Source organism: Aedes aegypti, unplaced genomic scaffold (genome assembly GCF_002204515.2).
Source record: "Aedes aegypti strain LVP_AGWG unplaced genomic scaffold, AaegL5.0 Primary Assembly AGWG_AaegL5_hic_scaff_1725_PBJ_arrow, whole genome shotgun sequence".
In the NCBI taxonomy this organism is placed as follows: domain Eukaryota; kingdom Metazoa; phylum Arthropoda; class Insecta; order Diptera; family Culicidae; genus Aedes; species Aedes aegypti.
Genome location: NW_018735185.1, coordinates 2,488 through 28,290, shown reverse-complemented (window position 1 = coordinate 28,290; position 25,803 = coordinate 2,488). Strand labels below are relative to the sequence as shown.

General features: G+C 39.7%; 1 protein-coding gene and 1 pseudogene across 1 annotated transcript; one reads left to right on the top strand and one right to left on the bottom strand.

Moving 5' to 3' along the window:
• Positions 1–961: 961 nt before the first annotated feature.
• LOC110680662 lies at positions 962–4,749 on the top strand (annotated as a pseudogene).
• An 18,538-nt stretch (positions 4,750–23,287) lies between these two features.
• On the bottom strand, positions 23,288–24,509 carry LOC5578404. Its single transcript, XM_001663818.2, has 3 exons — positions 24,076–24,509; positions 23,590–23,835; positions 23,288–23,505 (listed from the first exon to the last, which is right to left on the bottom strand). The coding sequence occupies exons 1-3, from the start codon at positions 24,185–24,187 to the stop codon at positions 23,471–23,473; spliced, it is 393 nt and encodes a 130-aa protein (XP_001663868.2). The 5' UTR covers positions 24,188–24,509; the 3' UTR covers positions 23,288–23,470.
• Between the last annotated feature and the right edge of the window lie 1,294 nt (positions 24,510–25,803).

Sequence of the window (25,803 nt, the reverse complement as noted above, 5' to 3'; positions counted from 1 at the left end):
TTCTTGTAGTGTGCCTAATGGGATACTGTACCGATGCTGCAACTTTCACGAGGAGCTCTTACTAGCTCGGAAGTTTAAATGAAATGACCCGAATCAGTCGAAAGTAGTATGTTTTACACAATTTGAATAGCAGATTCTTCGCCTTCTTCTGATCGTCCAATCTGGGACATGGTATATAAAGTTGATGTCTTGGTTAGGGATTCACATATCTTTGAAAATTCATGGACGCGTTCGGATGAACAATAAAACATTATTTCAATAGTTAACAATAAATAAAAAACACGAATGTTTATCCTTCGAGCAAATTTTAAATATTTCTGATAAATTCTGATAAATATTCTGATTTTAAAAGTTATGGAAATCGGAATTCGAAACCCAATACAAGCGTTAATATGAGTGCTCTGCTTAATATAATATGACATTTGCAATGCATTTCTTCATTGAAACTAACATTCAGATCAATAGATGCTTATTACAACTGGTCAAGAATCAGTTTAGTGAACAGTATTGAAAAACTGTTGCAATTTTAATACATTTCCGAATTTTCGTACTCGAGAATTTAGGAAGTGTTTCCCCATTATATGATAAATCAACGATGCTGTTAGAAATGCCATACAATGCTGAGTACTATGATATTCCCAACAAACATTTTTGCTGAACAAGAGTTTGGCAAATGACTCTCAAGCGTACTTCAGCTGAATAAACTATTATTCAGCTATTAATGTTTCTTGGGTTATTACGGTCCGACGGCGCTGCAGCGGCGTCCTTTGATGTCTTGGCTTTCGATTGAGGTGCTAATCAAGGAATTTCGTTAATCCACCAAAAAGTTATAAGCGTTTAAAATATTTCATGCCAACGTAACGCTCTGGGTTTCGAAATTCCAATTTCACTCCTGTATAGAGAAGAAAGACGTAGTTGTACGTCAAAATCTAGTCGTAAACTGATAAATCCATTTCTTGCTCTCTCTCTTCATCAGGACCACTTTAAGTTCACCATCCTGAACTCGGTCATCGTGTCCCGGCCGATCAATCTGGTCGAGCTGGTCAACAGCGAAGCGCGCGTAATGCTCCTCTACTGCACCAAGGATGAAGCCGTGGACATCCTGAAGGCAGCCGAAGACCTCAACATTGTCGGCGAGAACTACGTCTGGGTGGTGACACAGAGTGTCATCGAGAACATGCAGGCGCCGTCGCAGTTCCCGATGGGCATGCTGGGGGTTCATTTCGACACCTCGTCCAGTGCGCTGTTGAATGAGATATCCAACGCTATTCGGGTGTACGCATATGGGGTGGAGTATTATTGAGTGATCCGAAGAACGCCGGACGGGGTCTGGATACGCATCAGCTGTCCTGTGAGGACGAGGGAGAGGCCGCTGGGACAGTGGAGAGATGTTTTTCAAGTACTTGAGGAATGTGTCGCTGGAGGGTGAGCCGAACAGGCCAAATATTGAGTTTACCACCGACGGGGATCTGAAGTGGGCTGAGCTGAAGATTATGAATTTGCGACCCAGTGTGAACAGCAAGGGACTGGTGTGGGAAGAAATTGGAATGTGGAAATCGTGGCAACAGCAGAAGCTCGATATTAGGGACATTGCGTGGCCGGGGAATTCACATACGCCACCGCAGGGCGTGCCGGAGAAGTTCCATCTGAAGATTACGTTTTTGGAGGAGGCGCCGTACATAAACTTGTCACCGGCGGACCCGTTAGTGGAAAGTGTCTGATGGATCGGGGAGTGCTGTGTCGGGTTGCGGCAGATCACGAAATGACCGATATCGATATGGGCCAGGCGCACAAGAATGGATCGTTCTATCAGTGTTGTAGTGGGATTCTGCATCGATCTGTTGGAGAAGTTTGCGAAGAGTTGGGTTTTACGTACGAGCTGGTGAGGGTTGAGGACGGAAAGTGGGAACGCTGGAGAATGGGAAGTGGAACGGATTGATACATGAGTTGGTGAACAGAAAGACCGACATGGTGCTAACGTCGTTGATGATCAATGCGGAGAGGGAGGCAGTGGTAGATTTAGCGAACCGTTCATGGAGACAGGCATTGCGATTGTGGTGGCAAAGAGAACGGGTATTATTTTCGCCGACGGCGTTCTTGGAGCCGTTCGACACGGCTTCGTGGATGTTGGTGGGAATCTTCGCCATCCAGGCGGCAACGTTTATGATATTCCTGTTCGAATGGCTTTCGCCGAGCGGATACGACATGAAGACGTGCTGCAGAATGCGAACAATACTCCGTACAGGTTTTTCGCTGTTCAGAACGTACTGGCTGGTATGGGCAGTTCTGTTTCAAGCCGCGGTACACGTGGATTCACCACGTGGTTTTACGTCTCGCTTCATGACCAACGTTTGGGCCATGTTTGCTGTAGTGTTTCTTGCTATCTACACTGCCAACCTTGCGGCGTTCATGATAACCAGAGAAGAGTTCCATGAGTTTACCGGCCTTGATGATACGCGATTGTCGCATCCGTTCTCACACAAACCCACCATCAAGTTTGGCACGATTCCCTGGAGTCACACGGATTCCACCATTTCAAGTACTTCAAGGAGATGCACTACTACATGAAGCAGTACAACAAGTCCAGCGTAGCGGACGGAGTGGCTGCGGTACTGAACGGTCAGATGGATGCTTTTATCTACGATGGAACGGTTTTGGATTACCTGGTTCAACAGGATGAGATTGCCGGCTTCTTACCGTTGGTCAGTGGTATGCTATGACTGGCTATGGCCTGGCGTTCAGCCGTAATTCCAAATACGTCCAAATGTTTAACAAGCGGCTGCTGGAGTTTCGTGCAAACGGTGACCTGGAGCGGCTTCGTCGATACTGGATGACTGGAACGTGTCGCCCGGGTAAGCAAGAACACAAATCCTCCGATCCGCTTGCCTTGGAACAGTTCTTATCGGCATTTCTGCTACTGATGGCCGGGAATACTGCTCGCAGCTTTACTCCTTCTGCTGGAACACCTCTATTTCAAGTACTTCCGCAAACGACTAGCGAAAAAGGATCACGGCGGATGCTGTGCTCTGATTTCGCTGTCCATGGGCAAGTCTTTGACTTTCCGGGGAGCCGTCTACGAGGCAACAGAAATTCTTCGACGACATCGATGCAACGACCCTATCTGCGATACGCACCTGTGGAAGGTAAAGCACGAACTGGACATGAGCCGACTGCGGAACACTCAGCTGGAGAAGGCACTGGACGCACACGGAATTAAGCCACCGCAGATTAGGATCGCTTCGACAAACGACATCATCGGAGCGGGACGGCGAGAGAACCTCAACCAACGGCCGACCATTCTCGGCAATCTGAGTCTGGGCGGCAGTGCGCAGGACTTGTATCGCTGGTCGTACAAGACGGAGATTGCTGAAATGGAAACGGTTCTGTAAGAAGAGCGTGGAGCAGGCGGAGATACCACGACGACGAACACGGAATTGTGTGGCAAGCCACCCAAATGTGAGTACTAATACGTGAATACTGAATCTACCAACTATAAATACTACACTCTACCACTTACAACCACCAATTGACTAAGAAGAGAAAATACTAAAGAAACCCACCCCGACCAGTTGTGTGCAAAGTCGAATGGCTATTTAAAAACGCGCAAAACTAAAAAAATAATTGCGATTAAACTTAGGAACAGGTGTGAGGTCGTAACTAGAAACACACTACTCATTCAATAATGGTCAATGTCATCCGCGGTTTACCAGTTGTTCAGGAAACCTATATCGCCGCTGGTGCACAACGTATAGAACTGAGGTAGATAGGATAATAGGAAGGAGAATCAATAGTGAAGAAAACTGCCAGACTGGTCAGCAAATGTTCGCAAGGGTATAGGAACAAGATTGATTACGTTTGGTTGATGTTGAACAAATCCCTTCGCAATTCCACAGTTATTCCTTTCGCAATTTTGTGGAATCTCTCACAATAATAATCTCAAGAATCTTCGAAAATGGCTCAGAAATTGCTAGAGATATGTTCCTCGGAATCTTTGTAGCGAGTTTTTTCTTCGGAATTTCGTGGGATTCTGAAGAAATCACTTCACTATTCTTCCTAATGTCTCCTTCGCTCACACACTATACATTCTCTCCCGAAATTCTCTCATTGTTCTCACCAACCCTCTCACGAGTTTTCGAACATTTTCTCGCGAATATTTACGAATGAATTATAATAATCCCTCTAGTGATTCTTCGGAATCACAAGTTGTTTGTTTGAAGTAGATGCTTCCAAAGTCTTTCATGATTCTTCCGTAAACCTTCTTGCTATTCTTCAATAGAAAGAATGTGAGATTGTGGGGATTATTTTAATTCACTCAATTATCCTAAAGATTGTTTCGCAATAAGCATTCTTCTGAAATCTCTCCTAGCAATTTCATAGAAATCCCACCATAGTTTCTCCTGTAATTGCCAACACTTTTTTTTTTTCATCTTTATTAACGTGTTTTTTAACATTATGCTAGTTCAACACGAGTTGCCAACACTTCTCTCCCACAAACCATCAAAGATCTTTCAATGATGCTTCCAGTATCTTTCCAAAATGCTTCTGAAATCCTTCCAGACTACATCCCATCTAAAATACTTCCTGAATGCTTTCAAAATCCTGCCTTCGGTATGCTTTCGGGATGCTTCCTCAATACTTATGAGATGCTTCCGGAATCCTTTCGTGATACTTCCAAAGTAGGTTTTGAATACTTCCAGAATACTCGCTAAATGCTTTTATAATGCTTACGGAATCTTTCAGAAATCTTCAAGAATCTTCAAATGGTTCCAAATCTTCACGAAATAGTTCGGAATCTTTCCGAAATGCTTCCGAAACCCTTCAAGTGTACTTCATAAATCTTTCTGGGATGCTCCCAAAAACCTTCCGGGATGTTTCGAGGATCCCCAGGTAAATCAGTAGCTGAATAACAGTTTATTCAGCTAAACTATGCTACAGGATGATTTGTTCAACTCTTATTCAGCAAAAATGTTTGTTGGAAGGCCATACTTTATGAATCCTTCCGGAATACTTCCAGAACCCTTACTGGGTGCATCTACAACCCTTCCGGGATGTCCCAGAATCCCTTTCTTAATAGTTCCTGAAACCTTCTGAGATGCTTCCAAAATCCTTCCTGGATGACCTGCAGAATCTCTTTGGGATACTTGCAGAATCCCTCGGGGATGCTTGTAGAAATCCTTCAAGATGTTTGCGGAATCCCTCCAGGATGCTTGCAAAACCCATCTGGGAGACTTGCAGAATCCCTTCGGGGAGGGCTAGTAGAATCTCTCCAGGATGCTTGCAGAATCCCTCCGAAATGCTTGACGAATACTTTCAGAATACTCGCTAAATGCTTTTAGAATGCTTACGGAATCTTTCAGAAATCTTCAAGAATCCTTCAAATGGTTCCAAATCTTCACGAAATAGTTCGGCATCTTTCCGAAATGCTTCCGAACCCTTCAAGTGTACTTCATAAATCTTTCTGGGATGCTCCCCAAACTTTCCGGGATGTTTTGAGAATCCCAAGTAACATCAGTAGCTGAATAACAGTTTATTCAGCAAAACTATGCTACAGGATGATTTGTTCAACTCTTATTCAGCAAAAATGTTTGTTGGAAGGCCATACTTTATGAATCCTTCCGGAATACTTCCAGAACCCTTACTGGGTGCATCTACAACCCTTCCGGGATGATCCAGAATCCTTTCTTAATAGTTTCTAGAAACCTTCTGAGATGCTTCCAAAATCCTTTCCTCCGGGAGGCTTGCAGAATCCCTTCGGGGGGGGCTTATAGAATCTCTCCAGGATGCTTGCAGAATTCCTCCGGGACGCTTGCACAATCTGTAGAATATCTCCGGGATACTTTCAAAATTCCTTTGAGATGTTTGCAGAATCTATCTGGATGACCTGCAGAATCTCTCTGGGATACTTGCAGAATCCCTCGGGGATGCTTGTAGAAATCCTTCAAGATGCTTGCAAAACCCATCTGGGAGGCTTGCAGAATCCCTCTGGGAGGCTTGCAGAATCCGTTCGGGGAGGGCTAGTAGAATCTCTCCAGGATGCTTGCAGAATCCCTCCGGAATGATTTCAGAATCCCTCCGAAATGCTTGTCGAAATCCTTCAGGATGCTTGCAGAATCTTTCCGCGATGCTTGTAGAATCTCTCGGAATGCTTGCCAAATCTCTCCGGGATGCTTGCAGAATCTCTCCGGGACGCTTGCAGAATCCCTACGAGATGATTGTAGAATCTCTCCGGGATGCTTGCAGAATCCCTTTGAGATGTTTGCAGAATCCTTATGAATGACCTGCAGAACCCCTCTGGATACTTGCAGAATCCCTCGGAGTGTAAAAATCCTACAAGATGTTTGCTGAATCACTCCAAAATGCTTGCAAAACCGATCTGGGATGCCCGCCGAATCCCTCCGGAATAATTTCAGAACCTTTCCGAAAAGCTTGTAGAAATCCTTCAGGATGCTTGCGAAATTCCTCTGGGATGCTTTCAGAATATCTCCGGAATGCTTGCCGAATCTCTTCAGGATGCTTGCCGAATCTCTCCGGGATACTTGCAGAATCCCTCCTGGATGCATGCAGAATCCCTCCGGGATGCTGCAGAATCCTTCAGGGATGCTTGCTCTTATTACTTGTTCATCAACAACCAAACGTAATCAGGATCTATGTCTACAACTATACTCGCATGGTATGTTACAAACACAAGCAAACACAAATTGAGCCACAATGATGGAAGACACATCCACTGTTCACTGTTTTACACAGATAAAACCCAAACTGTCCAAACCGCGAAAGCAAATGCAAAGCGAAGGAAATGTGCTAGTAGTGAAATAACCAGAAGGATAACGTTGTTATATTTATTTACCAATTTTACTATTTACCGTTGTTGTCATAAGGAGGAAAAGAAAAGTTTATTATACCAATATACGTAGGAAATATTTGAGTGACATACCGACAAACATGAAAAAAGATAAATTCAAAACAGTAACCACTCAATTTTAAAAACGAGAAAATACAAAAGCATTGCTTGAAATCACAAAAAATACAGTTGTCCCATCGGAAGAGACTCAACTCTTGACAAATATTTTTACTTTCTATTTTACCAATGAAGCATTTATTTTAACGAAAGTATTTATTTTTATACAGACCGAATTTTGATAACCGAAAACAAAGAAAATCAGGTTTTGCACTTTCGACTATCGCAGTAACCACATTGGAAAACCCATTCGCGCCAATCTTCGATCGATTTGTCACAGCACACTATGTTCATGTTCATGTTTTAGGACACAGCCGAAGCACAATAATCGCCCGAAATGGCACCACTCTGAGTTGGAATGTTATAAGAAATGAAATCCGAAAAAAGGGAATGGAAGCAAACGGGTGTGCCAAAAATGGAATGCAAAAGCTAACTATCGATGAAATAAATAATACTTTGACGTTTTACGCTTATTACATATATAGAGAAAGAAGTCGGAAACGGAGAAGGAAGTGAGGTTAGGAACTTACACAAGACACATTGCGAGCAAAATCCATAGGCAGGCATACATAGAAAAGGCGAATTCAGAAGCATTACTAACATTTAAAGTTTGAAATCTACACTACAGAAACAGAAGAGAACCTAAATCATTGCATTGTAATTTACTAAACTAACAAACAACATCACACTCAAAAACACACACACACACACACACATACAGAGAGACAAACAGAAAGTACTAAACTGATATAATTGAGTGGTTTTTAATAAGAGGTAAAAAAATGAAAATAAACAGTTAACTTTATAGAAAACGTATAAATAATTGAGCAAAAAAAAAAAAGAATCGACGAAACACTAATCTGGATTGCGTTCAAGCATTTTGAAGATTTCAATAAACGTACACAGGTTATGTTTAGCAAAACAAGGAAAAATACTAACTGTAGCGATAATGTGCAAGTGGGAGAAAATTAATTATTACAAAAAAGGCCTAATAATTACAGAGAAGAGGATATAAGCCAAAGAACATTTTTTTAACCAAAAGTAAGAAAAAAAAACTAAGTAAGCAACAAAAAATAAGACACATAAAACAAAACAAAGACGAGCTGACGTAGGAAGATAAACGACTCGGACAACGGACTGGGGAAATGGAACGATGGAAATCGGTGCAACTGAAATCAAAATCATAATAAAAAAAAAGAAACAACAACAAAAACTAATAAGACCTGAACGGGAAAGTGGGAATGCGACTGCTGTAGATGACGGAGGAACAGAATACTACTTTTCAACCTAGAACGAAATAAAAAAAAAACTTTATGGGAGGATTTTCCTGAGCAGAATTTGTTTCCTCAGTGTTGTGTACGTGAAATTGTTACGTTACTAAATAGCGAAATGGGTTAACATGTTTTTAGGAAGCTACAACCATTATCAATGGCAGTGTCAAGCGTGTTGTTCTTTGGGTTAATTATCGGGTGCATGTTGTGAAAGTGTGAGTGCGAGCGAGAGAGACATACAATTAATTATGAGCATGTCATTGATTGAACATATATTGTTATTACAAAAGTGTAGGAATTGCAGGAAAACAGTAGTGAAACGGATTAACAAGAAAATGGAAACTATATTGCTCGTTGACATATACACGTGCCAAACAGCGTAGCTGCACTGTATAAGTAAACATTGGTATTAGAGAAAAGAAGGTTAACATGACACAAAACGTAAAACAGCAAGAAATGTAGTGTTTGCAAAATCACACAACGTCGTCGTACACACAACACATAAACACAAACTTGGCAGCACAGGGCAACACGAAAATACACACAGGCGTTTAATTGACAGCTTCGGTTTCATAAGTGTGTTCATGTAGCGATATATGTGTGCGATATATATGATGTGAAAGATGGCAACGATAACAGCAACAAAAGGAACAAAACAATACCGCAGTGTGGCACAGTAACCCATTGTGTTTAGTAGATTAAAATTTCGTAAATGTGGTTGGAGCGCGCAGATAATCGCAATCAGTACGCTTTTCAGTGTCATGATGCTTTAATTGTTTTGAAAGTTTGTGCTAGGGGACTAGTTTGAAGGCAATGTCATATCTAAGTAGGCTTATGTTTGGCATAGGATTATTCGATTACAATTTCTCAATTCAGGTCAAAATCAGCATAACCATTTCGATGAAATTCAATGTTAATTTAAGTTATAGAATCTCCCAATTTTTGAACATAGATACTTTAGACAAGGAAATGTGCGAACCGTATCCGAGGTAACCTTTATCAGTTTTTTTATCTCTCTTGAATTATTTATTTGTAATTACAAACATTCGATAGAATGGAAAACAATTTTACCGCAGACTAACAGGCGTAACACTCAAACGTAAAGCCTGACTTGCTGCTGATAAGTAATTCCTTGGCATATCTTGATGCATGACAAATTACTGCAAGGAATCGACATGCTTTTTTATGATCGCAGTAAGCAGCTGAAAAGAAATGTGAGTTGAAACGGTAGGCTCTGTAAAAAAAATCTGCAAAGACGCTGAGAAATTTCATCAGCGGTTCCTTTTCAGCAGCAAATTAGGCTTAAAGCCTAAACATTAGCTAATTTTGTCAGTATAACGTCTGCTTATCTGTGGAAATTCGTCAGTTGCAAAGCAAACATGTTGCACTTACAGGGATCCTACTGCATTCTTAGCACAGTACGCATATGATAATTGGAATCCTTGTTAGATATGTACTTCTAGAATCCTGCAAGATTGGTATTGGAATTCTTCCAGGGTGTTTCTGAAATCTTTCCAAGTTGATTTTGGAATCCTTCCCGGATGCTTGCAGAATCGTTCACGAATGTTCGTAGAATCCTACCTGGATGGTTGCAGAATCCTTCCCAGATGCTGGCAGAATTCTTCTTGGATGCTTGCAGAAACCTTCCCTGATACTTTCAGAATCTCTCTCGGATGCTCGCAGAAATTTGAATCGGATGCTTGCAGAATCCTTCCCGAATGCTTGCAGCATCCTTCCCAGATGCTTGCAGAATCGTTCACGAATGTTCGTAGAATCCTAACTGGATGGTTGCAGAATCCTTCCCAGATGCTGGCAGAATCCTTCCCGGATGCTTGCAGAATCCTTCCAGGATGATTTGGAATCATTCCAAAATACCTCTGGAATACTTCCCGGATTCCTGCAAAATGGTAGAATCCTTCCTGGATGCTTGCAGAATCCCTCCTGCATGCTTGTAGAATTCTTCCATGGATGCTTGCAGAATCCATCTCGAATGCTTTCAGAATCCTTCCCGAATGCTTGTAGAATCCTTCTCGGATGCTTGCAGAAATTTTCCCGAATGGTTGCAGAATCCTTCCCGGATACATGCAGAATGCTTCTTGGATGCTTGCAGAATCCTTCCCGGATGCTTGCAGAATCCTTCCCGGATGCTTGCAAATCTTTCTAGGATGCTTGCAAATCTTTCTCGGATGCTTGCAGAGTCCTTCTCAGATGCTTGCAGATTCTTCTCGGATTCTTGCAGAATTCTGCTCGAATGTTTGCAGTATACTTCCCAAATGCTTGTAGAATCCTTCCCGGATGCTTGCAAAATCCTTCATGAATTCTTGCAGAATCCTTCCCGAATGCTTGCAGAATCCATCCGGGATGCTTTTGGAATATTTCCAAGATGCTTCTGGATTCTTTCCTGATGCTTGCAGAATCGTTCCCAGATGCTGGCAGAATTTTTCCCGGATGCTTGCAAAATCTTCCCCGGAAGCTTGCAGAATCCATCAAGGATGCTTGCAGAATCCTTCCCGGATGCTTGCAGAATCTTTTCAGGATGCTCGCAGAATCCTTCCGGATTCTTGCAAAATCCTTCCCGGATTCTTGCAAAATCCTTCCAGGATCGTAGATCCTTCCTAGATGCTTGCAGAATCCTTCCTGCATGCTTGCAGAACTTTTCCCTGAATGCTTGTAGAATCCATCTCGAATGCTTGTAGAATCCATCTCGAATGCTTGCAGAATCCTCCCGGATGCTTGCAGAATCCATCCGGGATGCTTTTGGAATATTTACAAGATGCTTCTGGAATTCTTTTTTGATGCTTGCAGAATCCTCCCCAGATGCAGGCAGAATTTTTCCCGAATGCTTGAAAAATCCTCCCCGGATGCTTGCAGAATCCTTTCAGGATGCTCGCAGAATCCTTCCCGGATTCTTGCAAAATCCTTCCAAGATAGTAGGATCCTTCCTGGATGCTTGCAGAATCCTTCCTGAATGCTTTCGAGATGCTTCCCGGATGCTTGCAGCATCCATCTCAAATGCTTGCAGAACTCTCCCCAGATACTTGTAGAATCCTTCCCTGATGCTTGCAGAATCATCCCCAGATACTTGTGGAATCCTTCCCTGATGCTTGCAGAGTCCTTCCGGATGCTTGCATTATCCTTCCCGGATGTATGCAGAATCCTTCCCGGATACTTGCAGAATGCTTCTTGGATGCTTGCAGAATCCTTCCCGGATGCTTGCAGAATCCTTCCAGGATGCTCGCAGAATCCATTCCGGATTCTTGCAAAATCCTTCCTGCAAGCTTGCAGAATTTTTCCCTGGATGCTTGTAGAATCCATCTCGAATGCTTTCAGAGTCCTTCCCGGATGCTTGCAGAACTCTTCCCGGATACTTGCAGAATGCTTTTTGGATGCTTGCAGAATCCTTCCCGGATGCTTGCAATATCCTTCACGGATGTTTGCTGAATGCTTCCCGGATGCTTGCAGAATCCTTTCAGGATGCTTGCAGAATCCTTCCTGAATGCTTGCAGAATCCTTCAGAAGCTGAGAAATAGCTTTCAATAACTAAATAGATAATGCACCGCATTCCCAATACCAACTTTTAAGTGCTTTTAACCTTCCGTAAAACATTGATAAATGTTTTGAGACAAGATAAGACTGTTTATTTGAGTATCTGTAAAACGGATTTTTTGTTTCCAAAACTTCGAGCATATTTCGGTAACAGGAGAGAAATTAGACATATATTACGAAAAATCTGGTCACAACTTCTAAGGAGAGAGAAAGAATAATACGAAAAAACAGAACGGTTGTCAATTTAGTAGAAATTTTGTTTAGATTCGATTTTTATACGAGTATTTTTCTTAGGTAGCATCTTTTTCTCGGTTCTTTACCCACCAAGAACTTGCGTAGCATGATATTATAAGTAGACAAAGAAGGACTGGTTTCGTACATAAAATTTGCTCATTACCACCTTAGAAGGTAGAAAGAGATCGATTGACTGCAAGCAACAGTATGAGTGAGCATTAGGACCCAACGCGGACTTACTTTGACATTGTTTCACGAGACAATAGATGTTAAATTTGGCATATAATTCCCATAGCGTCACACCTTGCGTTGTCTTTTGCGAAGGGTGAGATCATTCCATTCCAAGCTTTTATGTTTTCACGGATTCAACTAACGAAATGTAGTATGATAGCAAGAATGAATGCGAAGTGTGAATACCCTTTGACCGTATTGTCGAAAAAAAAATGTATTTTTGACTTATTTCAAATAAAATACTTTCTAAAGTTGAGAAGCAACACAAAAGCGATAACTAGAAGGAAATATTTAGCAAGTGGCGTAACGTTGTTATTAGATTTATACAAAATATCATTCAATTGCTCATAATTAGTGTGGCCATCTTTTGTATTCTGTTAAGTTTAATCGCTCCCATCAAGCAGACAAAAAATGAACAAACAAGAAGTAATAAGAAAAGAATTGTATAGACAAAAAAGCACTTGGAACCTTATAATAAATGTTAACATTATTAGAATAAAGTAACATTATTATTGAAATTGAATTAAAGAAGCATATATTGAACATAGGATAATTTAAATAACTAATTTAAATACAAATAAAAAAAGGAAAGGTGTCTACCGCCGAGAAACCAAGACAGAAAGGAACGAAAAAGGGGAAGGGAAATGTCACAGGAAGCAGAGGAAAGTAGGTGTAATAGTTTGATAAATTGTATTTAAACCAATGAACGAAAACGTCGTCAACTAAATAAAAAGAAACATTGAGAATATAAATTAACGTAAACAAAGCATGGCCTGCTGTTGTCCCCGTTGGCAACGGTGGGCTACTAATAACCGAAAAATAAAGATAAACTATGTTTGTGTATTTAATTAAACCCAAACTTAATAAACAAAACGAACGAACCCGAACGGTTGGAAAAATGTTACGTGACGTGTACAGAACGGAAACCTTTTTCTACACGCTCTCAACACCGCAGAAGAATGTTTAAAAGAAAACACAAAATTTCCGAGTTCCATCAACCATAGCTCAAAGCATGTATCTGGTCTAAGAGATGGGAATAAAACAAACAGATCTCATGCGTAGTTGAAAAAGCAATTTGCAAAGAGGAAAGTTACACGAAATTATATACATAAAAAAAACTTTCCCTCAGATGGAACGAACCAGAGTGGGAAAATAAGTGAGGAAAATGAACGCCATCTCCCCCTCCGAAGAAGAACTCGAGGAAAATGTACACCCGAAAACGAAAACATACACACACTACAATGAAACAACAACACATTTGAGATGAAATAAATGAAAAATAACATATAAATGTTAATATTTTGGGCGGTTGGTTGTGTTTCGATTCTAGAGAAAGAAATGAACCTTTTTTTTCCTGTTGAACCTCAAGTTCTTTGGTCGAAGAGACAATAAGAAAAAAATAATTAAATAAGTAGATTAGGGTGACCTAGCCCCGGGTAAACTAAGTACCGTAAAATGGGGTTACATTAATCAGAATGTCCCTCCTAGTAAAAAGTTGGAATCAACATTTGTCGATGGAATATTTTCAATGCATGAATAGTGCTTCTGCTTTGTATATTCGAAGAAATTGAGTTTGGCTCATGCGTAAACTTTTAAACTTTTTGAAACAATGATTTTTATCATTATGGATTAAACATTAGCGAAGATTCAGCTTTGCCAATGATTTAATGATTTTATTCGCTGAACTAATTTAATGTTCAGCCTACGGAGTTGTGTCAAGATACAACTGTATCACGAAACCCGATCACACTGAATATTATGGTGATATTGTTGGACAGCAGATATTGTTACTTAGCTTCTTCATATTCTGACCTGATTTTATACCATTATATTAGCTAAAATCTTACAGCTTCGGAAGTTCCTCTAGGAAGTTTTTTTTTCTAAAATTTTCCACCTCAAGATGTTTATCGGAAAAGTTTGTACCGTAATCCGGGGGCTTATTGATCACTGGGGCGAATTTGATCAGATCGGTACCAAAAAATATTTCCTCCCAAATGTTTTCTAGTTCATAAATGTTTCATGATGATTTTGAACTATTTCATTTTTATTAGGGTCAGTTTTGCATTGAAATATTCACACTTTTTGAAGGTGTAAGCAATACAGTTGGAAATGTCGGTGCTGAACAATCCACTGGTGCTATGCCTACATCTCAACTTTGAGTGTTTAAAATGGATTGTACGCTTAAGTATGAACTACTGAACTTATTTTTGATACCATACAGCATAGCAAGTATAGTTTTTTGTTCGTGAAACCGTTTATTCTCAAATAATGTGTTGGTTTCAAGGAAAATTGCCTACAATTAGGCGTATTAGGCAGATTTTCAAAGTTTAATTTTGCAATAAAATGATCAAATACTCGAGCTGTAAGAAATTTGACCCAAATTTAGTAGTAGGTTTTTTTTTATTTTCAACCTGCTTTGTTATATGGTGATCAATTTCGCCCCAATGTATCATTTTAATTTTTTGATAATAAAACTATTTGTATGATATGTTAAATATTATTTCATGAAAAGTCGATTACATAAGCTGAAAAAGATCAGTGGAGTACTAATTTTGTCGAAATTTATTTGACAATATTTGAATTCCGAAACACAACAAAAAGTTGTAAAATAGTGATCAATTTGCCCCCGGATTACGGTACTGGTAGTTTCATCAGGAAGTTCCTCCGGAAGTTCTTCTGGTAGTGTTTCTATCTCTGTTCTCTGAAAGTTCTTGAAGGAAATTCCTTCGGGAAGTTTTTTTGGTATGTTCCTTCGGAATTTCCTTTGTAATTTCCTTCGGAGTTCCCTGTGGAAGTTCTTTCAGAATTTCCATTAGATATCACTGCATAACACGTTTTTGTCTCGAGCACCAAAATACCGCTATTTGTTCAATAAAGGGTTGCAGAAAGCCATAACCGTTTTCTAAAATATCATAGCACGTCTAGTTTTTGAGATATTGACTGTTGAAAATGCAAAATTTGACTATTTCAGCAAGTTTGCCAGCTTGTATGGCAATTTATTAGCTTAATTTGTCACAGAATAGGGTCCTAAAGCCCTGTCCCAATTTTAGTGCCAAACGCTTAAGTTTAGGCCAATAACACATGTTTACTCAATTTTCTAATGTCTTCCGTTGGTTTGAGTCCAAAAAACATTTTTTTAGATTTTGTCACACTCCTTGGCTTAAACACAAATTTTGGGTGTATTTTGTTTTCCGTGTCCCTTCCGAAATGTCAGATAGGAACAACCCCAGTGGTAAAACTAAAACCCCTGTGGTGTTTTTGTCGACTAAGAGAGGCATGTCCAAAGATATAGCCGTTATTTGAGCGGGAAATATTGCTAAAGTAGTTGCAGTAAGATGCTCTTTCGTGTTATTGAATAAAAACAAGATTTCATTAAAAATTTTAGGACCCAATTTAAACTTAATTATTATTATTTATCTTTATTAGAGAGATTTTCAGCCAGAGGCTGGTTCATTTCTTAAACTTAATGTGTGAAACAAAACTTATCAACAAAGTTTGTAATGCTTTTGATGGTAAAATGTATTTTTTTGGTGGTTTTTGAAAAGTATTGTATTTTGCCATATAGAGAAATAAAGCATTTTATATGGAAGCTGCATGCATGTTGAAAAAATCGTTTTAAATTAAATTTCATCGTGAAATTTCAATTAAATTACATCTAAATTGGAAGTTTAAATCCTATTTTGCATGCTTGGTGAATTATGTCACTAAAAAGTTTCATACATAAAATCTTATGTAAACATCAATGAAACCAGTGTTTTATACAAATTTGGCGACCTGTAGCTAAAGAACACTAAGCTGAGAAGCAGGCTTTGTCCCAGTTGGGACATAACGCCAGAGAGAAGAGAAGAAGCTAAAAATTGTGACGTGCTGGAACATTTCTAAAAACGGCATCAGATTCAGTGACCCAAAATATACTACACACACATAATTTGATCCTTGAGACACGCAAAAATGTCATTTTTATTGCGCTGTGTATTCGTTGGGAATTCATTGTGGAATTTATTTCAGAAATTTCCTACTGAATTTCTTTCGAATTTTCCTTTGGAATTTCCTCCGAAATTTATTTGGAAATTCCTTTAAAATTTTCTTTGAAATTTCTTAAGGAATTTCCTTTAAATTTTCCTCCGGCATTTCCTTCAGAATTCCTTTGGGATTTCCTTCGGAATTAACTTTGAAATTTACTTCGGAATTACCTCTGAAATTTTCATCGAAATTTCCTTTGAAACATCCTTCAACACTTCCATCGGAACTTCTTTCGGAATTTTCTACGGAATTTCCTCAGGGGTTTGATTCGGCATGTCCATCATTTCCTTGGGAACATCCATCGGAATTTCCTTTCTTTTGGAATTGCCTTCGTCATTTCCATCGTAATCCATTGGGATTTCCTATGGAATTTCTTTGAAATTTCCTTCGGAATTTCTGTTGGACTTGCCTCTGGAATTTCCTTTGGAATTCCTTTTAGGATTTCCTTCGGAATTTCTTTTGCCTTTGGAATTTTCCTCGGAACTACCTTCTTCATTTCCTTTGGATTTGTTTTTGCCTGTGGAATTTCCTTCAAAATTTTCTTTGGAATTTCCTTTAAAATTTATTTGGATTTCCTCCAAAATTTTCTTTGAAATTTCCTTAGGAATTTCCTTTGGATTTTCCTCCGGCATTTCCATCGGAATTGCTTTGGATTTCATTCGGAATTTTCTTCGGAATTAACTTTGGAATTTTATCTTTGGAACTTTAACATCAGGAATTTTCATCGGAATTTCCTTTGAAACATCCTTCAACATTTCCATCGGAATTTCTTTCGGAATTTTCTTCGAAATTTCCTCTGGATTTGCTTCAGCATATCCATCCCAATTTCCTTGGGAACATCCATCGGAATTTCCTTCAAAGTTTGTGGATTATTTTTCGGAATTTTCTTTGGACATGCCTTTAAATGTTTTTTTGGAATTTCCTTTGGGATTTCCTTCGACATTTCCACCGTAATGTCCTTTGGGATTTCCTATGGAATTTTCTTTGAAATTTCCTTCGGAATTTCTTTTGGACTTGCCTTTGGAATTCCCTTTAGGATTTCCTTCGGAGTTTCTTTTGCCTTTGGAATTTTCTTCGGAACTACCTTCTTAATTTCCTTTGAAATTTCCTTCAAAATTATCTTTGAAATTTCCTTTAAAATTTATTTGGAATTTCCTCCAGAATTTTCTTTGAAATTTCTTTAGGAATTTCCTTTGGATTTTTCTCCGACATTTCCATCGGAATTCCTTTGGGATTTCCTTCGGAATTAACTTTCGAATTTTAGGGGCCTATTTTTCAATCGAACAGATTCATGTGACTCGTCTGTATTCATTGTCGATCAAAGCAAGCATGCATATTTCAGAAGTCACCTGTCGACTACCATAGTGATCCTGTCACATGGAGTGACAGCTGTCGAAAAATTCGAATGACAGAGTCGTGTCGAGTGAAATTTTTGGTCGACAGTGACTCGAGTCGAGTCGTTTTGATCGACTCGACTTATAAAATAGACCCTTAACTTTGAAAATTTTACCTCAGGAATTTTCATCGGAATTTCCTTTAAAACATTCTTCAACATTTCCTTCGGAACATCCTTCGGAATTTCTCTCGGAATTTTCTTCAGATTTTCCTCTGGATTTTGCTTCGGCATATCTATCTCAACTTCCTTTGAAATTTCCTTGGGAACTTCCATCGGAATTTCCTTCAGAATTTGTGGATTTTTTTTTCGGAATTTTCTTTGGACATGCCTTTAAAATTTCTTTTGGAATTGCCTTCGTCGTTTCCATCGTAATTTCCTTTGGGATTTCCTATGGAATTTCTTTTGGACATGCCTTTGGAGTTTCCTTTGAAATTCCCTTTAGGATTTCCTTCGGAGTTTCGCAAGAACTACTCTTGAATTTATGCTCTTGTGACTATGACATCGTAGTACTCACCGAAACTTGGCTACGCCCAGATATTTCTAATGACGAATTCGCCTCAAGCTACAACGTATTTCGATGCGATCGGAGCTCGGCTACTAGCAGCCTTCAACGTGGTGGAGGAGTGCTAATTGCAGTTAAGGCGGAATTGAATTGCAGATCGGTGGAACTAGAAAACTGCGAATCCCTCGAATAAGCCGTCGTTCAGATCAAGCTTCAAAGTTTTCAGTTTACGTTTGTGGAATATATCTACGACAAAACTCGCAGCCCGCGCTTTATTACTCACATTCCATGGCAGTGCAACAATATGTGAACGAACTGCGAGTGCCGGCAAGGTTATCGTCATGGGAGACTACAATCTTCCCCAGTTGATCTGGCAGAACGACGAAGATATTGACGGTCTACTGCCTTGTAATGCATCATCCGAACAAGAAATCGCCTTGGTCGAAACAATGGTTGCTTCAGGACTGCGTCAGATCAATTGCCTACGAAACTTGAACGGCCGCTTACTGGACCTTGTTTTTGTCAATGAAGCAAGGGACATTGAGGTAATCGAACCACCGTCACCGCTCCTCAAAATTGATTATCACCATAATCCGCTGGTTCTTCGTATGGACTTAAACGATGCTCGTATGCAGTTTGCCGAGGATTCGAGCCAACAGCGTGACTTCTATTTTCAACGCTGTGATTTTGCGGAGTTGAACGATGCTATTTCAGCCATTGACTGGGAGATAGCGTTTGACGGTAGGGGCACCGACGAGACGGTATGTATTTTTTACGACATTCTGTACGGAATTTTGGACGAGCACGTCCCTCGTAGACGACGCACGCGTTGTTCTTACAAACATCCTTGGTGGACATCCGAGCTGCAACATCTTCGCAATGTTGTTCGCAAATCTCGAAGACGTTATTTTCGAGCGCGAACTGATGAAAATCGAAACAATTTACGTCTTATCGAAACCAGTTATAATGAGTGTCAAACTGCTGCATTTCGAAGCTACGTCGCTCGTTTGGAGACGACCGCTAAGCACGATCCCACAGCCTTTTTGGAATTTTATTCGAAATCGCAAACACTCAACTCGATTTCCTGCTGAAATGACTTACAAAAAAACTATCGCTAGCTGCCCTGAAGATGTTGCTAATATGTTTGCCGACTGCTTTAAGAACGTGTACAGTTCGAATCCACCAACGTTTTCATCGGACAACCTCAGAAATTGCCCAACTTACGATCTGAATCTCGCGCCTTTTGATATTTCGCGGCAAGATGTATATTCAGCTTTGAAAAATCTGGACGTAACCAAAGGAGCTGGTACTGACAATTTGCCGCCGTTAGTCTTAAAAGAATGTGCAGAATCGTTGCAAATGCCGCTGGAGATTATCTATAATAAGTCGCTTCGTAATAGCACTTTTCCGTCGATATGGAAGAAAGCCTCATCACTCCTATCTTCAAAGCTGGTTCTTCTCATGCTGTCGAAAACTACCGTGGCGTTTCAATTTTATGCTCCGTAGCTAAAGTTTTTGAAGGTTTAGTACACAATGTTCTCTACGCTGCATCTACCCCAATAATTTCGGAACTCCAGCACGGCTTCGTCAAAAGCGATCAACGACAACTAACCTTATGATGTTCACTAACTTCCTATCGACAGAAATCGAAAAAAAGGAGCCAAGTAGATGCCATATACTTTGATTTCTCCAAAGCGTTCGACAAAGTGCCACACCAACTAGCAATAGCGAAGCTAAGACACTTGGGCTTTCCGGATTGGATAACGGAGTGGTTGCGATCGTATCTGACGCAACGCGTAGCATTCGTCAACATTAATGGCACACACTCTAGCGTTTTCTCCATTGCTTCTGGTGTTCCTCAGGGAAGCGTTCTGGGGCCACTGATTTTCATATTGTTTATAAACGACCTGTGCTTCCGACTGAAATCGGGAAAGCTGTTTCTACGCTGACGATTTAAAAATATACAGAACTATAGCATCTCATCTGGATTGCTGTGCGCTACAAGCAGATATAATGGAACTCGAGCTGTGGTGCATGGAAAACGGCATGGAGTTGAACATCAAAAAGTGTAAGTCCGTTGTATTTTCCCGTCGACAATCGTGCATCGAATTTGGATATTCGATTGGATCAGAACCATTGGAACGCGTGGAGTCAATCCGAGACTTAGGTGTTATTCTGGACAGTAAACTGCGGTTTAATGAACACGTCAATGCTACAACTGCGAAGGCGTTTGGATTTGTTCGACGAAATGCTAGCTGCTTCAAGGACATCTATGCTCTCAAGGCGTTATATTGCTCGCTTGTTCGTAGTATTTTGGAGTATGCTGTATGTGTATGGTCTCCACAACATACTACCCACATTATCCGGATTGAAAAGGTCCAGCGTAGCTTCATCCGCTTCGCCCTTCGTCAGCTGCCATGGTCGGATTCGTTTAACTTGCCTGATTACACGTCACGCTGCAGACTCATTGCTTTGCAAACACTTTCTTCGAGACGCAGTAACCTACAAAGGCTTTTTATGTTTGACTTGATCAGAGGAAATCTTGACTGTCCATCGCTCCTGCAAAATGTTTCGTTCTACGCACCAAACCGACATCTGCGACAACGTGATTTGCTGCTCATCAGACGGCATAGAACTTCCTATGGTTTCAACAATCCGTTATGTGTATGTTCTCGATTATTCAATAGTGTGAGTGACTTGTTTGACTTTAATGTATCCAAATCTGTGTTTAAAAGTAGAATTAGAGTTTTAGAATAAGAGACAGTCTGAGGAATCGTACTAGATTCAAGACAGTGAATAAATAAATAAATAAAAATAAATAAATAATTTCCTTTAAAATTTATTTGGAATTTCCTCCAAAATTTTCTTTGAAATTTCTTTAGGAATTTCGCTTGGATTTTCTTTTGGCATTTCCATCGGAATTCCTCTGGGATTTGCTTCGGAATTAACTTTGGATTTTTCTTCGGAATTGCCTCTGGAATTTTCATCGCAATTTCCTTTAAAACATCCTTTAACATTTCCATCGGAATGTCCTTCAAAACATCCTTCGAAATTTCTTTCGGAATTTTCTTCGGAGTTTCCTTTGGATTTTGCTTCGGGCATATCCATCTCAATTTTCTTTGGGATTTGTTTGGAAACTTTGATCGGAATTTCCTTCAGAATTTGTGGATTTTTCTTTCGAAATTTTCTTTGGACATGCCTTTGGAATTCCCTTTAGGATTTCCTTCGGAGTTTCTTTTGTCTTTGGAATTTTCTTCGGAATTACCGTCATTATTTCCTTTGGAATTTTTTGCTTTTGGAATTTCCTTCAAAATTTTCTTTGAAATTTCCTTCGGAATTTCTTTGGAATTTTATTTAAAATTTATTTGGAATTTCCTCCAAAATTTTCTTTGAAATTTCTCTTGGAATTTCCTTTGGATTTTCCTCCGGCATTTCCATCGTAATTCCTTTGGGATTTCCTTCGGAATTTTCTTCGGAATTATCTTTGAATTTTCTTCGGAATTAACTTTGCAATTTTCTTCGGAATTACTTCTGGAATTTTCATCGGAATATCCTTTGAAACATTCTTCAACAATTTTCTTGGAATCTCCTCTGGATTTTGCTTCGGCATATCCATCTATTTGAATTTCCTTTGGGATTTCCTTGGGAACTTCCATCAGAATTTTTTTTGGAATTTTCTTTGCAATTCCCTTCAGAATTCGGAACATTATGTGTTTTTTTTTTGATTTCACTTTGGAATTTTCATCGACATATCCTTTGAAATTTTCTTCGGAATTTCCTTTAGAATTTTCCTTTGGCATTTCCATCGGAATTCCCTTTGGAATTTTCTTCGGAATTCGCTTTGGCATTCCCATAGGAATTTCCATTGGAATTTTTTTCGGCATAACCTTGAATTTTTATCAGAATTTCTTTTGGAATTCCCTTTGTATTTTCCTTTGCCATTTCCATCGGAATTTTCTTTGGAACATCCATAGAAATTTCCTTCAGAATATTATTTGAATTAAACTCTTGTGAATCAATAATCCGGAGTTCTTACGGAATTTCCTTTGAAATTTTCCATTCCTTTGTAATATCCTGCGGAATTTCTTTTTCCTTCGGCATTTCCATTGACATTTCCTTCGTGATTAACTCCATTAGAACTTCCATCGGAACTCGCATGATTCCCTTCAAAATATTTTTTGGGTTTCCCTTTGGAAAAAAATAAATTCCGAAAAAAAAACCTAAGGAAATTTCAATGAAAATTCCAAAGGATATTTCAATAGAAATTTTAAAGGAAATTCCAAAAAAAATTCCAAAGGAAATTCCAATGTAAATACCAAATCAAATTTCTAAGGAAACTCCAAAACAAATTTCCGATAAAAATGCCGAAGGAACTTTGGAAGGTAATCCAAGAAAATTCGAAAAAAAATCCTCAATGAAAATTTCGAAGGAAATTGCAAAGCAAACACCGAACGAAATTTCAAACAAATTTCTGAACGAAATTTCAAAGGAATTTCCGAACGAAATTGCAAAGGAAATTCCTGTGTTAATTTTAAAGAAAATTTCCTATGTTAATTTCAAAGAAAATTTCTTAGGAAATTCCATAGGAAATTCCTAAGATATTCAAAAAATTAAAAAAAATCCGTTGCAAATTCATAAGGATTAATTTTAATGAAAATTAAAAAAGAAATTTCAATGGAAATTCTATGAGGAATTGCGAAATTCTGGACATTCTGAAGAGACTTCCAAAGGAAATTTCGAAGAATGTTTCAAAAGAAGAATCCAAAAGAAACTGCGTAAAATTCCAATGAAGATTCAAAGAAATTTCCTCAGTGAATTCGGATAAAATTCTCCCAGTTCCATTCTCATTAATTGAAAAACATCCTGAAGAATACGCGCTTACGTTGACTATGCGAACATGAGTAGTTATGCAGTGCTCTTTCATACCTTATTCAGGTGATTAGTATTTAAAATTATCTGGTATGCGTATGGAATACCTTAGTTTAGTATTCTGCAGCAATTTTCTTCTCCAGTATTCACAGCTTAAATGTCAGTTTAAATAAATAGCTTTGATTCTGAAGATAAAAATCACATTTGAAAAAAAAAACATCTGAAAAAAAAACTTCCAAATACCAAAAAGCTATATCTGTCAGTGTGTATTGGTTAACGTTTCGTTTAATCAAATCAAATAAAATTAACATAACATTAACATTTTACTTTTTTAAATCAATTGGCACTCTTGCATTGCTATCAAGTAGACAATTTACGATTAACGAATGTATTCATTGAACAAACTATCTATAAACGATCATCCACTTTCCAACGACCAGTCAGTTGCTTTTCCGTTCGTAAAACTTCTTCTTGGCTGAAAGAAAAACAAAACAAACCGCACATTTAGACACCACACTCATCGTAGTACTATTACGTCACCCAAAACCAATCCACCCACCTGTGATCAACGTGTCCGGATCTTCTTGGACGCGAGCCGCTGCTCCCGCGTCAGCTTCCGATCCCTTCCCTGGCACAGTCTTCAACTTGACCTTACCGTTGTTGGCGGCCGCCGACAGTTGCTGGTGTCTCAGGTATGCCCTCCGGTACTCATCCCCGGTCAGCAGAGAGCCCTGCTCGCCACCTCCACTCACACTCACGCGGTATTCGGCCAGCGGTATGACCGTCGATGACACCGGCACCCAATCTGCGCAGTTCGATACGAGATGATGAGTCAACTTTTACCTTAAGACTGGCGTCTCAACAAAGACGAAATAGAGACATAGTGTTCGGGCTCAGAACAGGCATTATTTCTAGTACTACACTTGGTGCCAAAGATCGACAGATCGTAGTACACTGCTTTACTACCTCATGTGCCATAAAATCTTGGGCAACTGCAAGGGACATGTACGTCTTTATTTCGTCTTTTGGTCTCAATCCAACTTACCAGGTTCGTACTTTTGTCCGGAGACCTTCTTGTAGTACATTGGACCTGCATCGACGGTGACCAGCAGCACTAACGCCACCAGTAGTGCAATGGCCAGCACTTTCAAACCCATTATCGCCAATTCGGCAGTCACACGTTGCCAGGTTCACGCGATGTCGAAAGAGGCGCCAAAAAGCAGCGATGATGTCGTCAAGAAGAGAGCACAAGTGAAACTACCTCGCTGGCGGCTTGGAATGAACTCCGAAGACCAGTTTTCTCCATACGCGTGGAGGTGGAACCACGCTATAACTACAGTTGTTGATCGTGCGGGAGGTTTCTCTCTGCCGCATGATGAATGGCGACACCTGATGCGGAGAAGAAAGATCGTGCGAACTCTCCTAGACTCCCATAAGTCGTGGACATGAATGGTGAAGTGATCGACCTTTGCGGTGTGGAGACACACTTTCGGTGGACCACTACTGAACCGATCCAAAAATGGTAAAAACGTGACCATTCGGAACGATAGGCTTAGAGGGGCCTAAAGACAATAATGTCACAATTCTTCGGAGGATTGATCTCTAGAAGCTGGCAGCACTGTCGCCATTTAAATAAAGAATCACAATCATCGTAATGTTTGTGGTTTACAATGCGCTTCTTCGGACAACAATGTTGCAATGTGAGAGAGCTATCACCACTTTGCGTATATTTAAGCGCAAAATTATGAAAATTATCCCTCATTTGCATTTGTTTACATTTGAAATCGAATAGTGAGCGTTGGTGCTTGGATGGAAGGCTCTGATCCCCGAAGAGCACGCAGCTTCTTGGAGACGCATTATGCTGCATTAATTGGTATGGGAAAAAAAACATAATGAATGGCTTATTAAACTGTTTGATTGGCAGCCAAGAGGGCAAGACGTGAGGTAATATCAACGGGTTGGCAATTTAGTGAAGTGTATGTGTATCGAATGGCGGTCATATGCAAATGTGTTTTTTTTTTTGGATCAAATTAGGACTGCCAAACGTTTACAACTTTATTTTGTGCGACCCGTGAAGAATTCTGAGACTCTAATCATGTCGTGCCCGTTGATTTTTCTACCAATCAGAGCGTTAATGATTAACGAGTACCGTAAAACTAGGTAACTTTTCCTAGTTTTTTTCAAAGAAAACTTGAATATTTATGCTGTTTCAAATAATTATGATTTATATTTTTAAAACAAGTACTGGCAACCTAGCTATCGATTGCAGTAGATAGATTGCCAAAAGATTTATTTTGAATGGATATATATTGTTTCATATAATCGAAAGTCGGTTTTCTGTGTTGGGGTTACTTTGATAATGGAGTATGGATCGAACAAAATTGAATGAATTACGATGTCTTGGGGTACAAAAAATTGGCCACATCATCCATTCAACGGATATCTCAAGACCCAGATGAGCTAGAAGGTTGGTGTCTTCGGCAAAGTTGTTTAGCAAAATCAAGGACTGCCTGGCAGTAACAAATCTAATCGGGAATTTATCCGCTAGATGGCGTTAGTAACAAATTATCTTTAGTCTTATGTATCCCGACCCGAGATACTGATAAACTAGTCTTTGGCAAAGTTATTCAGCAGATCAAAAGTTAACAGGCAGTTCAATGCTAGGTGGCACCAGTTTGTCTTCGGCCAAAATTGTTCACAAAGTTGCGAAAATTTTAAATTCTCATATCTCGAGATTTTACACGCTTGGGTTGCACCCTGTCGATATACGAAT

What these genes read in the sequence shown, in the direction of transcription:
- LOC5578404 (XM_001663818.2), bottom strand. Translation starts at nt 24,187, where the DNA reads ATGGGTTTGAAAGTGCTGGCCATTGCACTACTGGTGGCGTTAGTGCTG. An exon ending in CGGACAAAAGTACGAACCTG is followed by an intron (nt 23,836 to 24,075) that starts GTAAGTTGGATT and finishes CGAACTGCGCAG; the next exon opens with ATTGGGTGCCGGTGTCATCG. An exon ending in TCCGGACACGTTGATCACAG is followed by an intron (nt 23,506 to 23,589) that starts GTGGGTGGATTG and finishes TTTTTCTTTCAG; the next exon opens with CCAAGAAGAAGTTTTACGAA.